This window comes from Leptonychotes weddellii, chromosome 5 (genome assembly GCF_054177405.1).
Source record: "Leptonychotes weddellii isolate Sample4059 chromosome 5, ASM5417740v2, whole genome shotgun sequence".
In the NCBI taxonomy this organism is placed as follows: domain Eukaryota; kingdom Metazoa; phylum Chordata; class Mammalia; order Carnivora; family Phocidae; genus Leptonychotes; species Leptonychotes weddellii.
This window is the reverse complement of record NC_138373.1, coordinates 137,135,668-137,151,706: the sequence shown is the minus strand read 5'-3', so window position 1 is coordinate 137,151,706 and position 16,039 is coordinate 137,135,668. Positions and strand designations below refer to the sequence as shown.

At 37.5% G+C, this 16,039-nt stretch overlaps 1 protein-coding gene across 7 annotated transcripts in view; it reads right to left on the bottom strand.

Moving 5' to 3' along the window:
* Positions 1-6,679: 6,679 nt before the first annotated feature.
* VEZT (vezatin, adherens junctions transmembrane protein) overlaps positions 6,680-16,039 on the bottom strand; it is a 73,745-nt gene continuing 64,385 nt past the window's right edge. For all 7 annotated transcript variants that reach the window (XM_081819066.1, XM_081819067.1, XM_081819068.1 and 4 more), the window contains one exon: positions 6,680-15,991. In XM_081819066.1, the coding sequence (XP_081675192.1) occupies positions 15,477-15,991 (515 nt within the window). In that variant the 3' untranslated portion in view covers positions 6,680-15,476. The remainder of the gene's footprint in view (positions 15,992-16,039) is intronic.

Genomic DNA, 16,039 nt, shown 5'->3' with positions numbered 1-16,039 from the left:
TTTTATTTATTTATTTTGAGAGTGAGAGAGCAGGGGGAGGAGCAGAGGGAGAGAGAGACTCTCAAGCAGACTCCACGCTGAGCATGGAGCCCAACGTGGGACTTGACCTAAGCCGAAATTAAGAGTTGGATGCTTAACCGATTGAGCCACCCAGGTGCCCCAAGTATTCTTTATAGAATTTATTTTTATTATACTTAAGATGCATTCATTCCTAAGATATCTTGGGATATGTAATAAATCAAAAGGAAATAGAAACTTAAAAAAATAAATACGAGGCACACAGCATGGTACAAACCGGACTAAATAAATATGACTTCCATCCTGCCCTGAAATGGGGCTTCTGTGGGTAAAAGTGATCAGGACTAGACAGTTACTCCACAGAAAACATCTTTGCTCTGGTAGCTGTAGGAACTCAGTGGGAGCCCCGTGTTCTGTTTACTGAACTGCAGATGAACTCCCCAAACAAACTTCTGCAGTGCACTCACAACGGAGTTAGATGGACTTTCATACCTTCAGCCAACTGAAGTAAACAAAAAGATCCATTGATGTAGTTACTAATAATATTTAAGCACTCGCGTCTTATGGCAGCAGCTGAGATTAGGTGAATTGTCACAAACCATGAGAAATGCAATGGCTCAGGAAGCAGACTTGAAGACCGAGGCACCACTAACAGTCTGGCAAGAACTTCCCGTTAGAACACAAGAGCAGCCCAAATCGTCCTACGTGTTTGACATGTATGAATCTCATTATCGTTGCAAACTGGTAAGCCAAGTATCTGTAAAGTGGGAATACTCCACAAAACCTGGTGCGCAGGAAGAGTGTTACAACAACATGAGGAGTCAGAATAGAACCACTTATGATAAGAATAATAATTAATGACTTGCTATTGTGCTAGGTCTTCACGTAAGCCCGTCACTGACCGTGTGACATAAGAATAGTTGTCCTCTAAGAGTGAGGGGACTGGAGCTCTAGGAGCAGACCACAGGCCTCAAGTGGTAGAAGACCAGAAACCTTAACCCAGGTGTTGTGACTCCACATAGAGTGCTCTCCCTGCTGCCCTTCAGCAACCCCCACAGGGTTAGTCCCGTGTTGGATCACCAGAAGGGCTGAACCGGCTGACCCGGACCTGGAGACCGGAACGGGCCTAACAAATGTTCTCAATCTGGTATAATTTGGCATTAGCCTCTGTCACACCACTGTCTGAGCTTGCAGGTGCCAAATCTGAGTTTGTTCTTTTGATCTCTCCTGACATCTCTGCATCATTTTGCACCATTGATCATGTTCTTGAGACCGTCTGCTTCTCTGACTTCCATGTCACCTGTCCTACTTCTGTCCCCTTGGCCATGGGTTTTTATACTCAAACTTAGCCTGGATAATAGCTTGTATTTATTGAATGCCTCTGACGCGGCACGCATTGTCTGAGTCCCTTTACATGTATTCACACATATTTATTTAATCCTCATGATAATCCTATGAATCAGATGGTACTCTTGTCTCTCTTGAAAAGATAAGGAAATTTAGCAACAAAAGAAAAAATACACTGGGCTTGAACATTTCTGATGTTTGTGTGTCAAAGGACACTAGCAAGTGGGGTGCCTGGGTGGCTCAAGTTGGTTGAGCCACTGACTCTTGATTTCGGCTCAGCTCATGGGCTCGGGGTCCTGAGATTGAGCCCCCCATCAGGCTCCATGTAGAGCTCTCTCTGCCCCTCCCCCACTCGAGCTCTCTCCCTCTCTCTCTCTAAAATAAATAAATAAAATCTTTAAAAAAAAGAACACTATCCAGACTATCAAGAGAGTGAAGACAGCTCACCGAAAGGGAGAAGATATTTGCAAAGCATATGTTCGATAAAAGATTAATATCCAGAAAAAATAAAAAACTACAACTCAACAACAAAAATAAGCAACCTTATTAAAAAATGGGCAAAGGATTTGAACTCAGACATTTCTCCAAAAAATATATACAAATGGCCTCCTCTTGCTTGATATTTTAGCAGCAGCTGACATGTTAATCACTGCCTCTTTTATGGAATGATTTCTTCATCCTGCTTCAAGGACATCACTTCTTCTGTGTCACTACCTGCTCCCTCTCAGTCACCTTGCAGGTTCCTTTTTATCTCCTGACCTACAATCTTCAGATTCCTCAAAGATCTCAGTGTTCCGACTCCCTCTGACTTACGGTCATGACTTTAAACACGACCCACAACGCTGACATCTCCCACTCTCTTTCTCTTGAACTTAGACTCATATATCCAACATATATCCAAATGCCTATCCAGCATTTCCACCTAATGATTAAGAAGTGTTAATTATTATTAATTATTAAGAAGTATTTTATACCTAACCTGTCCCAAACCAGCTCAATTTCTACCCAAACCTCACTGGCTTCCCTCACTCCCTTCATCCGTGACCGCACTGTACAAAATACTCTGCATCCTCCATATCCCTCTTCCTTGGCTTTGTTTTCTGTATAGTGTTTACCCCCTCCTAACTCCCGGGAAATTGTCTGGCTCCCCCTCTGGTATTCAGTGAGGGCAGAAACCTTCTTGTTCACTGCCCTATCCTTAGCGCTGAGAACAGTGCCTGGCATGCGGCACACGCTCAACTGAATGGCCGTGATAGCTTTGGCTAGTTGAAATATTAAGGGAAATAGTGTACCTTATAGAGTTTTAATTAATACAGATTATGTGATAGATAAAAAATTCTTCAAAACCTGGTACCCAGGTGGGAAATAGTATCAGGGGTCCTTAGTTGATAAAATGCTGGGTACCTCTGGATTCGATTATTCCAGGTTTTGAATTTCAACTGAACTTCGACTCAATACTATTTCAGCAAGAAAAATTTTTTAATTTTGGTACTGGGTCTGGACCCACTGTCCTCTGGACATGTACGAACTTAAGGTTTTTTCCAGTCCAACATTTTCCTGTATTTTGATCAAGTTATTTCTGCAAGAACTGAACACTGCAGCCTTTCTCCTTTTCTCTAGGCCCTGCCCCAGGGTTAGCCTAAGAGGTGACGGCTTGAACACACACAGAATGATAAGCTTTCCTCTTATATGTGAATAGAAGCCCAAAGTAACAATGAAATCCTACACATCCTCAACTCACCAATTTCTTAAATTACACTTTTTTTTTCTATTATACAAGTGTTTCACATTTATTGTGGTGAAAAGTCACCACATAGGGTGACCACTAAGTCACCCTATGTCACTGTTTAAGGGATTTATCACTGTTAAATTCTTCCGATCTTAGTGTATCATATATTTTGTATAGTAATCTTGTCATTAGCTACCCTTACTAGTGTGTCATAGCTTCATCTTCTAAGTTCAGGCAAGACAAGTAAGTGGCTTCATGGCTAATAACGAGGCATGGGTGCTGAAGAATAGAGCATTTTAGATCAAGGAACAAGATACGAAACAAAAGATTGATACTTTTGTTGCTGAGGGGTGCCGGGAGCCCGATGCGGGACTCGATCCCGGGACTCCGGGATCATGACCTGAGCCGAAGGCAGTCGCTTAACCGACTGAGCCGCCCAGGCGCCCAAAAGATTGATACTTTTGTTGCTGAGGGGCGCCTGGACGGCTCAGTCGGTTAAGCATCTGCCTTCGGCTCAGGTCATGATCTTAGGATCTCCGGATCAAGCCCCGCATCGGGCTCCCTGCTCAGCGGGGAGTCTGTTTCTCCTTCTCCCTCTCCTCTGCTCATGTTCTCTCTCAAATAAATAAAATCTTTCACAACAACAAAAAAGATTCTTTTATTGCTGAAATGAAGATAAACCAGGAAATTCTATTCCTATAGAGGAAACATTGTAATAGGACATTCCCTCTTAATGAAAAGATTATGCCATCTAAGAGGGAAGGATAACATGCAATCATAGGGAACTATTGTTCCTTTTAAATTCTTAGCACCTTGTAAGCACTAGTATTAGACTGCTTTAAGATGTAAAATACGCTTAATTCTTAGCTGGAGCCAGCTATACTTTTTTTTAAAATATTTTATTTATTTGACAGAGAGAGACACAGCGAGAGAGGGAACACAAGCAGGGGGAGTGGGAGAGGGAGAAGCAGGCTTCCCGCCGAGCAGGGAGCCTGATGCGGGGCTCGATCCCAGGACCCTGGGATCATGACCTGAGCCGAAGGCAGATGCTTAACGACTGAGCCACCCAGGCACCCCCAGCTATACTTCTTAAAACTGCCATCATTCACGGAACCCTACCATCTTTTTTTTAAGATTTGATTTATTTGAGAGAGAGAGCACGTGCATGAGCGGAGACGCGGGACTTGATCCCAGGACCCTGAGATCATGACCTGAGCCGAAGGCAGGCGCTTAACCAAGTGAGCCACCCAGGCGCCCCCCGACTACCTCTTTTTTTTAAAAATATTTTATTTATTTATTTGACAGAGAGAGGCACAGCCAGAGAGGGAACACGAGCAGGGGGAGTGGGAGAGGGAGAAGCAGGCTTCCCGCCAAGCAGGGAGCCCGATGCGGGGCTCGATCCCAGGACCCTGGGATCATGACCTGAGCCGAAGGCAGACGCTTAATGACTGAGCCACCCAGGCGCCCCTTTTTATCCCCTTAAGGTTGAATATTTCTTAGGCTGCTCACCTATGTCATAAATATAAGCACTCTTTCACCCTGGAATAGAATGATAAACTTGGCTTTACATAGTACAGTTGTATCTCATTAATAGAGAATCTTAAGAATTTTAGCCCTGGAAGAGAATTTTAGAGGTCTACTCCAATTCATAATTAATGCTTTTTTTTTTTAAACAGGAAACTGTACCTTGAAATGGTTAAATGATTTGCCTGAGTTTTAGAGAAGTAGTTTTGTCAATAATCCAGGTCTACGGACTTCAAAATTCAAGGGCCCTGTACTCTCCTAGAGTTCAGCTGTAAAATGAAATGTATCTGCAGGCAGCTGATGATAGCGAGGTCTTTTATAACTGGGGAGGACACTGGTTCTGACACTCCGTGTGTACAACTTTGAGTGAGAAAACTACTGAGCCTGTTTCCTTACCTTCAAACAGTATATTCAGATTCTAGGAACATATTTGATGCCTAATATTTTGTATATAAATGTAAACATTTTCTCATAGGGACACAAAATTTAAGATCTTTCCTCAAATAAGTAGGACTGGGGCTCCTGGCTGGCTGTCAGTAGAGCATGATTCTTTTTTTTTTAAAGATTTTATTTATTTATTTGACAGAGAGACACAGCGAGAGAGGGAACACAAGCAGGGGGAGCGGGAGAGGGAGAGGCAGGTTTCCCGTCGAGCAGGGAGCCCGATGCGGGGCTTGATCCCAGGACCCTGGGATCATGACCTGAGCCAAAGGCAGACACTTAACGACTGAGCCACCCAGGCGCCCTAGTAGAGCGTGATTCTTGACCTGGGGGCATAAGTTCAAGTCCCATGCTGGGTATAGAGCTTATTTAAAATTAAAAAAAAAAAGTTCAAAAAAAAGTAAGTAGGACTGATTTTTTATGAACAGATTGTGAAAATGTTCTATTCATTTTTACAGATGTACATTCGGGGAAAATTAGTATTTGCCAACTTTATTTTCAATGGTTATAGCACATCTGCTAAAGACCTTCAGAAGCAAATTGTGAAGACAAAGAGTGATTATCATACAGGATATTTCCTACCCAATGACTTCAGGATCCGGTAGAGTAACTACACATATTCTACCTTACCTCACACTTTTCATTAGTAAATCCCAGACAAGGGCCAAATGTCAAGAATTGCCTTTATGAATGCTTGTTCCTTGCTTCAAATCTTTTCTGGGAAGAGGTAGCTTATCTATTTAAAAGTTCAGTTCAAGTCCATCTGGAGGCATCATTGAGCTCGCCGACAAGACACCATGAGCAAAGCTTACCCTCAAGGGTTGAAAAAATTTATGGACAAGAAATTATCATTAAAATTGAATGGTGGCGGACAGGTCCAAGGAATATTGCGGGGGTTCAGTCCCTTTATGAATCTTGTGATAGACGAATGTATGGAGATGGCAAGCAGTGGGCAGCAGAATGATATTGGAATACGAGGAAACTAAACAATGGGTGTGTTCACTGGAAGAAAACTGCTTCCACATGTCCTCTCTCCACAGCACCTGTTTTTCACAGTATAAAAATCAGGTCATGGGCATTTTCATATTGAACTTTTTTGTTAAATACATTTTCGTAATAGTAAAACAAACAAGTAAATCAAAGTTCAGTTCAAGGAAGGCCCTTTCTCTTTAGCCAGCACTTGGTCTGCAGAGCCACTCGGGAGTTATTATGAATGTTCCCAAGACTGTAGCTGAGCTTAGGAAGGTTCAAACCAATCATTCATTCAATTACATAGGACATTCAGTATGTCTTTTCTGTCAGGGAGGTCCTACAAGTCAACAAATAGAAGATAAGAATGTATCCGATGGTGACAGTCACTGAGAAGGGTGAAAATGGAGCTTTTAAAATTCATCTACTGTTTTCACTCCGATGACTTAGCATGTGAGGCACTTTAATGACCAAACTTAGACTAATGAATCCACGGTTTTCCTAGAAAACTGCTGTCGTTTGTCGGTATGTTAACAAATTCTGGAAAATAGTATAATAGAAGAAAAATGGAGATAAAAGGAAAAGAAATTTTTACCTTTTGGCTGATTCATGTTGCAAGCCCCAGAATAAAAAAAGCACACACACAGAAGACACAGAGAAGTACAGATTTTATTAGAGACTTGTTAAGCTTAGAAGGAACAACAATAATACAGGCATATACAAACCTACTGTCCGTTCTTGTAAAAGTCCTTTAAAAATCTGATACGATAAAATACATCAAGTGATCAAAGAAAGCACTGATGAGAAAGGCTATAATCTCAAGTCTTCAGGTAGGGTAGGAAATGTGCAGTTCTACAAAATACAGGTAGGCAGAAAGTAAAAATTAAAGTACCTCTGAAAGAATATTCTTAAATGATATTTTAAAAAAATACAGCTTAACACTCCAGTGTTAAATGAAGAGTGAAGACTGACTTTAGAAAATTACTTATATGTAAACAAGCCCGAACTCTGTAAGACAGTTCACACATTCCTGTTTTCAGTGTTCATACAATGTTAAAAGAGAATGCAAATGCCCCCCCCAAATACTGAGAACACTTACTATACATAAACAGAAGATGGGTTCATACATTTCAGGCTATGTCAAGAAATAGTTACCTATGCTCACAGATTAGGGCACAGATACAAGACTGCTAATGTCAGGACATCTTCATGTTTGGGTGAATGCAAAATGTCATAAATTTTGGAAGACACCAATGTAAGGCTCACCTATTTAATTCTAATATAGTTCATTAGAAAAAAACGAATCCAAAGAATTGAGGCATAAATTAAGAGTGAATTTACAAGACTGTAAATGCATTTAAATCATTTGACATTAAAAGGAATCAAAATCCAAAGATCTTTAGATCCAAAGTCTATTGTTTTATCAAAAAAATATACATATACTAACATGTATAGTGTTTTATGTAAAAAGGAAACACTGTGCAAACAGGAAAACACTGAGAGAAGGGTAAACATAATATGATTTAAAGGCAAAAATAATAGAACCCATGGGATGAAGCATCTGTATGATGAATGAGATAACTAATCCCAGGGTTGAGTTCTTCAGAATGAGCCTCAAGCTCACAGTCCTATTTTAAAGGATAACTCACTGATCCAATTTTTCTGATGACAAGGCTTGGAGGAACAGCACAGTTTGAGGCTCTTTTCACAGTTGGGAGTCCTTGATTTGTCTGCAATTATTTCAAACATGGTCTAATCCTATTGAAATGTCAGTATTACCAAAAGTATACATTTCCATTGTGTATCATAACTTTGGATTTGGGGTCTTTTCATGCCTTTTCAGAAATCCTGTCCTCAAATTAAGTAAAACAGCAATGTCACAGTTATGATGTGAGACCACGTGATGAATCAAGTAGGTCAGAATCTTTTAAAAATCCAGAGCAGCAGGGTACAAAAATAAACTTACTAAAAACCTTATTCTGCAAAATACTTTAGTAATCTGTGAGGTATTAATCCATTTCCACTCTATCATCCTAACTTGTTTCCATCAACCACAGCAGATTCTGAAACATAGTTTACAATGAATCTGACAAGGGACTTGGTATCTACAAATGATGCTAAGGTTCTTCCCAGACCTGAACCTAAAAATCAAGCTCAAAGCGGTATGGTAGATTCAAGGAGATTAAAAAAGGCATTGGTCTCCAGAAACAGAAGTTTAAAATTACTTACCATTGGAATTACAGGGCAAAGACCAAATGCCTTTCAGAAATTATGCACAATTAAATGAGACTGCTATCATATTGTTGAGTAGAAAGTGAGAAAGACAAAAACAGAAACCATTAGTTTGGGGGAGAAATTTTTTTTTTTTTTTTTGCTGGCTAAATCGTTTAACCATAAAATAGAGCTAGAGATCTGATAAGTTACAAGAACAATTCTCCCACCAGCAATTAGTAACAGCCATATTACATTTCACATTTCTACTGTGATAAATTACTGTAATGTCAAAGTCTGGTAGACTTTATCTTGCTATCCATTGTTATTCCTCTAATTGTAGAAGGATTAACCAACCAATTTTTGCTAACTGTAGGCGCACACACACAAAGAAAAGTGAGTTTTGGTGAACGTAGGATGTCTAGTCAGCCTCAGGTTCTCTTCAGTCTTCACACTCTTGATGTTCCAGGAATGATGCGCGAGTTTAGGTTGGTTCTAGGATAGGCCCAGGGGCCTGGTTTGATCTGGGATCCCTGGGACCATACCTAGAACAAACCCAAACAAAACCAAACTCCTTGGGAGTGCTTTCAGCTCAGGTGACTTCTGGGCTTTTCACCCATATGGACCTCCAGGGCTGTACCAGGACCATACAGCAATCTTTAAGGAATGGGAGTGGCATTTCTGGAGTTTTCTGTACGTTGCCAGGTGCTAGTACTGTGCAGAAAATACTTTGACTTAAATATGGAATTAAATTTACTTGGGAGAGGAAAAAAGATATCTAATTTTTTAGGATATCATAAAAAATAAACTTGTAAAAGACATGCTTTAGTTTTAGAAAAGATGCTCAAAGATGAAATAAACTCATTTGTAGGCAGTCAACCTTTAGGAAATGTTATAAAAGTGAAAAATGTAAAGTTCAAAACAGTAGAATTATCCCTTATCTTTAGAAACTTAAGATACAAATATGAGGGGAAATATATATTTCTACAATGACTCATAGAATATACTCACTTTGAAGAATAGTGTGTCAGAAGTATACGCAACTTAAATACTGTCCTATTTTAATAACATGCTGGCCACGTGCCAAATGAAATTCAGTAAATAGGGATGAAACAAATTAACTCAATTGCTGACAGGTTAAAATGTACAGCATTTTAAAAAATACCATATGCATTTTAATGTATCACACATTTTAGGATTTCTATAAAATCAACTCCTTCTTCATGTTATGCTTTTGTATATGTGAATCCTGGAATCAATTCATCCTCTTCTTGATTTATAGCAATTACACTGAGTAAAATCACTTTCCTTTCACAACTATACGCAAGGAGAATTCTTCTCCTTGTACCACCAACCAGGGTTTGGCATCATGGCTATTCTGTAATGGCAGTCTCAACTCAAGAAACGGGTTTGGGTCATCTATTTTTAAATGAATATTGTATCATAATTCCCTTCCAGTAGCATATGAATAACGTTAGGTGATGAGTCATGGCCATAGGCTGATTTTCCAATTACCCTGTAAATGATGGATGGATGGATGAATCAACGTATGGACTAAAACATAATCAGCCTATTGGTAAAACTAAGTTATTCAAAGCCAGGATATCCCTTTCTAGACAGATTTGAATTTTACTTGCAAACATAATAACATGCAAATTTCATGTTTATTTTTCATTCAAGAGAGAAAAATCATCATGCTTAACATTAAATGATAACTTAAACACGCAAAATATAGAATGACACTAGGAATTTAGTCATTCATATATCTGTCAATATCATTAGATCTAACACTGATAACTTTTGGCAAGCTTTTAACATATATTTCACTGAGTGAAAACAAAGATACTGTCTTAAAATCTTGCACAATCAAAGAACAAATTCTTTGTGGTAAAACTGCCTAGAATCTAAAAACCTTATTACTTCTCAGCTCTCTGGGATATCAATAATGATAGTTTTCTTATTTCCCAGGACTCAACCTACTTCATGTTTCAGAAATGAAGATGCATCTCTAAAAACAAAACCAAACTAGCCAAAGAAATTCTCAGCAGCATGTGGTATCCAATTCATTTAGAGAGTACTGCAGAAAATGCTAATTTGAGTGGGGTGGTTTTAATCAGACCCAAAAAATTAAAGGACAGAATACAGAGAAGGTGAAGTATGGAAACAAAATGGTTCCCCTTGTACAATAACAGCTCGTCTGTTTTGAGAGCAGGTATCGCATTTAGCAACTTCACTTATTTTAAAGATAGCAATGAAACAGGTAGTGAGTAATAGATACAAAATCCATGCGCTTTAAGTATAATCCAGTTTTTTAGTCTTCACTGAGTCGATTTACTCTAGCTGTCTTAGTTACCTGGTTTCCAAAACCAAAGCAGACTAGAAGGAGCATTACGAAGGTGGAGAAAGGCCATTGCTAGGGGCACACGTAAGCAAGCAGTAACTGCAGGAATTGGAGGAATCAGAACTACTAACAGGAAACAAAGACAAGAAAATGAAAAAAGCACAGCAGAATGGAGCCATTTAGTAAAAGGGCACATAGCTCTCAGTGCCTAATTAGACTATCAGTATAATAACTGTTGTTAATAATGAGCATTCTGACATCAAAAAGATTAAAATGATTTTCATATACTGTTTAATAAGACAGCAATGCATACTGTTTTAAAGGATTACCTTCAGAAATTATTCCAAAAATTTGTAATGCTTAAAGGGGTCTAAGCTCTATAGAAAACTCAGATATCTAGAATGAGTCATTCTCCAAATATTCAGTTAGCCAGTTCTTCCTAAATTAGCCATGCATGTTTAGTCTCAAACCTACAGTTCTAGAATATAAATCTTGGTGAACAGAATTGGAGTCACATTTACAATGCTCTAAGTTTTCAGTCTGTGTCCTATACTAGGAACAATCAACGAGAACAAAACATTTAACATTTTCCTAAAATATACACAATGATTTGTACAAAGATGGTAGTTGGATTTTCTTTTACAGCTGAATTCATTTATGGAGAGTCCTAGAAACATCAATATATAAAAACTGAATTAATATTTTAAATATATGGCAATCACATATTCAACCAAGTATTTTTAGCAAGTTCTTAGTAAAGAATGAAGAGGCAAACAAAAGTATGTATGCTAAGCAGCCAAACAGGTACCACAAAGTCCATGCACTTAACTGACCGAAAAAGCCCCTTAGCCTTCTTTCAGTCTACTTACTCTTATTTTAGACACAATTCTAGCGAGTTTGGCAATCTGGTTTCTCAGGCCACAGCAGATTAGAAGCAGCAAATTAGGGGCCTAGTGCAAGAGGCAGGCACCCAAGACAGCAGCAAAAAGTGACAGCTGATTTTAAGGGAAGATAGAGAAACTGTGAAAACGAGACATAGCTCACAAAGCACAGCATCGTAGGGTCATAGAGTAAAAGGACACATAACCTCATCTATCTTAGGAGTCCCTGAGGGTGCATTTCTGTTTATCACCCCGTGATAGGAACTGATATTCTTAAAGATGACAAAGAAAAAGTTAAATTAGATCCTAAATATTCTAGAAATTTTCCTATTCAACTACTAAAAAAAATGTTATGAATAAACGGATTTGCCTCAGTTACATGAAAAATTAACTCATGCAAGTTAGTTACCTGTCAATGGTGACAAGTAAATTGTTACTGTACTTAGCGCATTTTTTCCATATTTTGTCTTCCAATAGATTTGTTGCTTCATTTTCTAATATAAGTGTGAATTACACAGACATGTTCTTATCCATGGAAGTGGAAGAATAAATCAATCTTTGTCTGGTTTTCATTCTTGGCATCTACAGTCTTATGGCATTTAGTTCTTGTTTCCTTGTTTTATTTTGATACGGAAACAATGTATTATGATTAAACTAAATCAGTTGAACTTTTCTTCCGACATGATTTCTAATAATTTATCAAAATATTTCACATTTTATATTACTTATGGTGTATAAATAAAAGTTGGTCACAGAGTGAAAGGACCCTTAGGGTTCTTTCTGATTAACATCCCATTGACTTAAAATTTTGTGAAATGTATCAGAATTTAATTCTTTTTCTGCTTTAACATCAAAAGCTTCTCCAACTTTACTGTGTAAATCAGAATAGTACTACTTATTTTTCAGAGAATTTTAAAAAATTTTTTGACCTATTTTACTAACATACGTATAACCAGATCTTTTTTTTTTTCAGCCTCAAAAGTTTCACTTTTTTTTTTAACTACTTCTGAGAAGTCAGAGTTCACCAACATCACTTAGCAATCCAGAGAATTTGTTTTTTGCTGGAAAAACTCCCCATGACATTATTAGGTCAGCTGCACCCATAGCTTTTAAATGATGGATCTGAGATTTAAACTCAAGGTTATCCTTTTGTGTTAAAGCTTTAAACCCATATTCTAAAATTTCCTTAGAAATTTGCTTTAAATGTGTTTCTCCTGACTTGTCTCCAAGAACTTGAGAAATCAAACCTGAGTCAATACATCAGTTCTTAATTACATATATTCAAACGTACAATTTTAATGAAGTACAATTTTAAAGAAGGCTTAACTTAGGAAGTCAGAAAATACAGACAACTTAGAATATAAGCAGAGGATCACAAATCAAACACCAGCAAGTCTGGCCCAATGTATGCCAGATATGCAGGGTTTTAATGGAAGCTGAAAAAAATAAGAATTTTAGGTATGATTAACCATTACCAGATCATTTACTGCCATGACTTTCCTTACTGTAGGCAAAGGGTAAAAATCTTGTCTTCAGGAGTACCCCAAATAGCTTCTTTCATGCATTTTTACATTAAGTACTAGGTTTGTCCTGGTAAAATAAACTATGGAAATGTTCATGTTAAAAGCTGTTAGGATATTACTCCTAACAAGAAGTATCTGGTCAAAATATCATTGTAAAATTTGGAAAGCACAATTATAAGCATTGCATCACAAAATATTTTTCCCAGAGGGCTTCTTTTGGAAGGAGGATGGCAACTATTAAAACTAGTCAAAAGCCTGACAATAAAAAGTGAAATATTCTTAAAAAAGCAACAAGAGTACCTAATTATAATTACACTGACTTGTTTTTATTTCCTAAGGTATTCATGGCAAGAAAAAGTCCTAGACAGAGGTTCTTAGATTTTACTGGGCATAAACATCACCTAGGTCTCATTCCAAAATGACCAACTAGAATGGATTGGGAGTATGGCCCCTAATCTGAAATGTAAAAACAAGACCTCTAATTTATTCTAAGTTGATGCCCCATAAAAAAAACTGAGAAACACTGACTTTTAGACTATTATAAGAGAAAATTAGGAATATTCACAGGGAAAATAATATTTTATCTTAGAAGCATTTTAAAAGATGAAAGAAATTTTGAAAACTACACACAAAAAAAGAAGCTTCAGTTAAAGTCCCAAGATCCTTATATCATGGTTTCAACAAGTAGAATTTTCATGGAATTAAGTTAACAACTTAACTTGTTAACAGTGAATAAAACAGATCAGACTGGAAGATTAGGAATTCCTGATTAAAATCAGTCTTTTAAAATTAAAAAGTATCACCTCAGAGAGCATTGAATAAAACTGATAAGATATTAAGATTTTTTCCTAAACCGCTATAATAAAAATAATACAATAAAAGAATTAAAAGTTACTAAACTCTAATTCTTCCTGTGTAAGGTTACAGATTAAGAGAAAGATTACCAAGCTTTTCCATAACTGCTTCTTCTAAATCCAAGGAGAAAAGGAGTTGTCAAACTAAGTAATTTAAAAAGAAAGTATTATTATTTATGAATACAATCGTCAGTCTTAAAACAAGAATTTGTTTTTTTCTTGAAATTTAGCTAACTATTGCTAAGTGGTAAATTAGGCCCACCCTAAGATAATCCTAAGAGCTTAATTATGGATAAGTCCCAGATTTTTGGTCAATAGGCAGAATCACAGAGGGTCTCTACTATTCATATAAAGCAGAACCAAGTTTTTCCTCAGGTTAAAAAATACATTTCCTAAGATTACTGGAAAAAAAAAAAATCCCTTTGGATACATAAAACTATTAACTCAAAGTGCTCTAAGTTTACAGGAATCTGAATGTTTCTCTAAAGACAATCTATACCCATCGTGTAATCTCCTCTCTAGGACAGCAGCAGAAATTACTATTCCTGTACTTTCCCCAAGTAATGTCTATAAACTATGTCAGTGCGGAAGAGCTATAGGTTTCAAGACGTACTATACTCCTGAAAATGTCACATTTTGAAAATGCAGTCATTTAACACTGGACAATTTGGAAAGCAACCTCTTTTAAGAGGTAGTTTGTAAATGAAGTACTAAGGAGACAAGGATGCTTTCCAGGAAGCAGACAGGATGTTTCCAGAATCTCATTAAGGTGGAGAGGGTATAGCCTCAGGTTAGAAATCGGCAGCTAAGGTGACCGGCTTGTGTTAATGGCACCCAATTATCTGTAGGCAAACCTAAACAAAGAACTTTCTGCAAAGTTGGGAATGGGGCCTTGGACTACAGGGATCCCACTTTGACATCATTCCTTATTAGTTATAACAAGAACATAAGATAAACACAAAAAATAATTGAAAGGCTAATTTTTAAAACAGTACAATGTTCTTCTCTTAAAGATTATTAGGACATCTTAAAATTAACTACCGAATACAGGTATGAACAAGGAAACGTTAAGAAACATGTCACAATCCCAGTATTTTTGACACTACTTTTTAGTTCCAACCCCCAGTACACATTAATTGTATGAATTCAATTTTTTTTTAAAATTCAGAACCTGTATCTTTAAGGCTGGTAGAAACAAAAATAAAATACAAACAAGTTGTTATTAACATAATAGTTGCAGTTATTAACTGCAAGAATATAGTAAAAAGGAGTCATACTAAATGTTCTTGCAATAGAATTATCCCAGTCATTTTAGCGAATTCTGGCAAGAAATGATAAATTTGTTTCTTATTAGAAGTACCTAAAGAATTCCCAAGATTGATCAGTTGTACTGCAATTAAAACAGCAAGTTTATTCAAAAGAGCCCTTACCTTCTTATTTTCCTAAAAGATTTGCCATTTACAGGTTAGCTACTATTTTCAGAGCAGTTGTTCAAACCAGGGTTCTTGCTGTAAATTCACATCTTAGCTTTATATATAGTAAACACTCATTTTCCCTTTCCAGTGGATTATGTAGTGTTGAAGCTAAAACACCTGCATAAAAGCAACAATTTAAAATCCTTCATGTAAATCTTGGTTCTTAATTCTCTTCTACCTCATTTTTATTTTCTTGTATTATTTGTTCTTCCTCCTCATCACCAAAAGTCTGTTCCTGCATGGTGGTAAAGGAGAGAGATCTAGCAGCCACTTCTGCAGCAAGACCGGCAGTGAAGGTAAAATCCGGTGACCGCTGGAGCCGTGCCAGTCTCTGCTTAATGGAGGGCTGAAAGAAGTCCCTGGCAGTTGGATGGGCAGTGGACAGGCTACCTACATCTGCCTGCTGACATTCCTCTTCACTCTCACACTGGTAACACACTCTTTCTTCAGCTCCTTGGAGGAAGACGTCATTTGCAGAATTGTCTTTATTTTTACTATCTAGAGGGTTTTCAGATAAATACTCAGTCCTACTACTTATTTCATTGTCAGCTGTGGAGGGTTTACTATTTTCCTCTTCAGTATCATTTTTACCAACTGTCCCCATATCTGAATCCACTGATGGTTCTGAATTACTTATGGGTTCCACTGGGTCTACAGGAGACAAGGATTTCAACACAGCTTCAAAGGAAAAAAAAAAAAGAAAGAAAGAAAGAAAGAAAAAAAGAA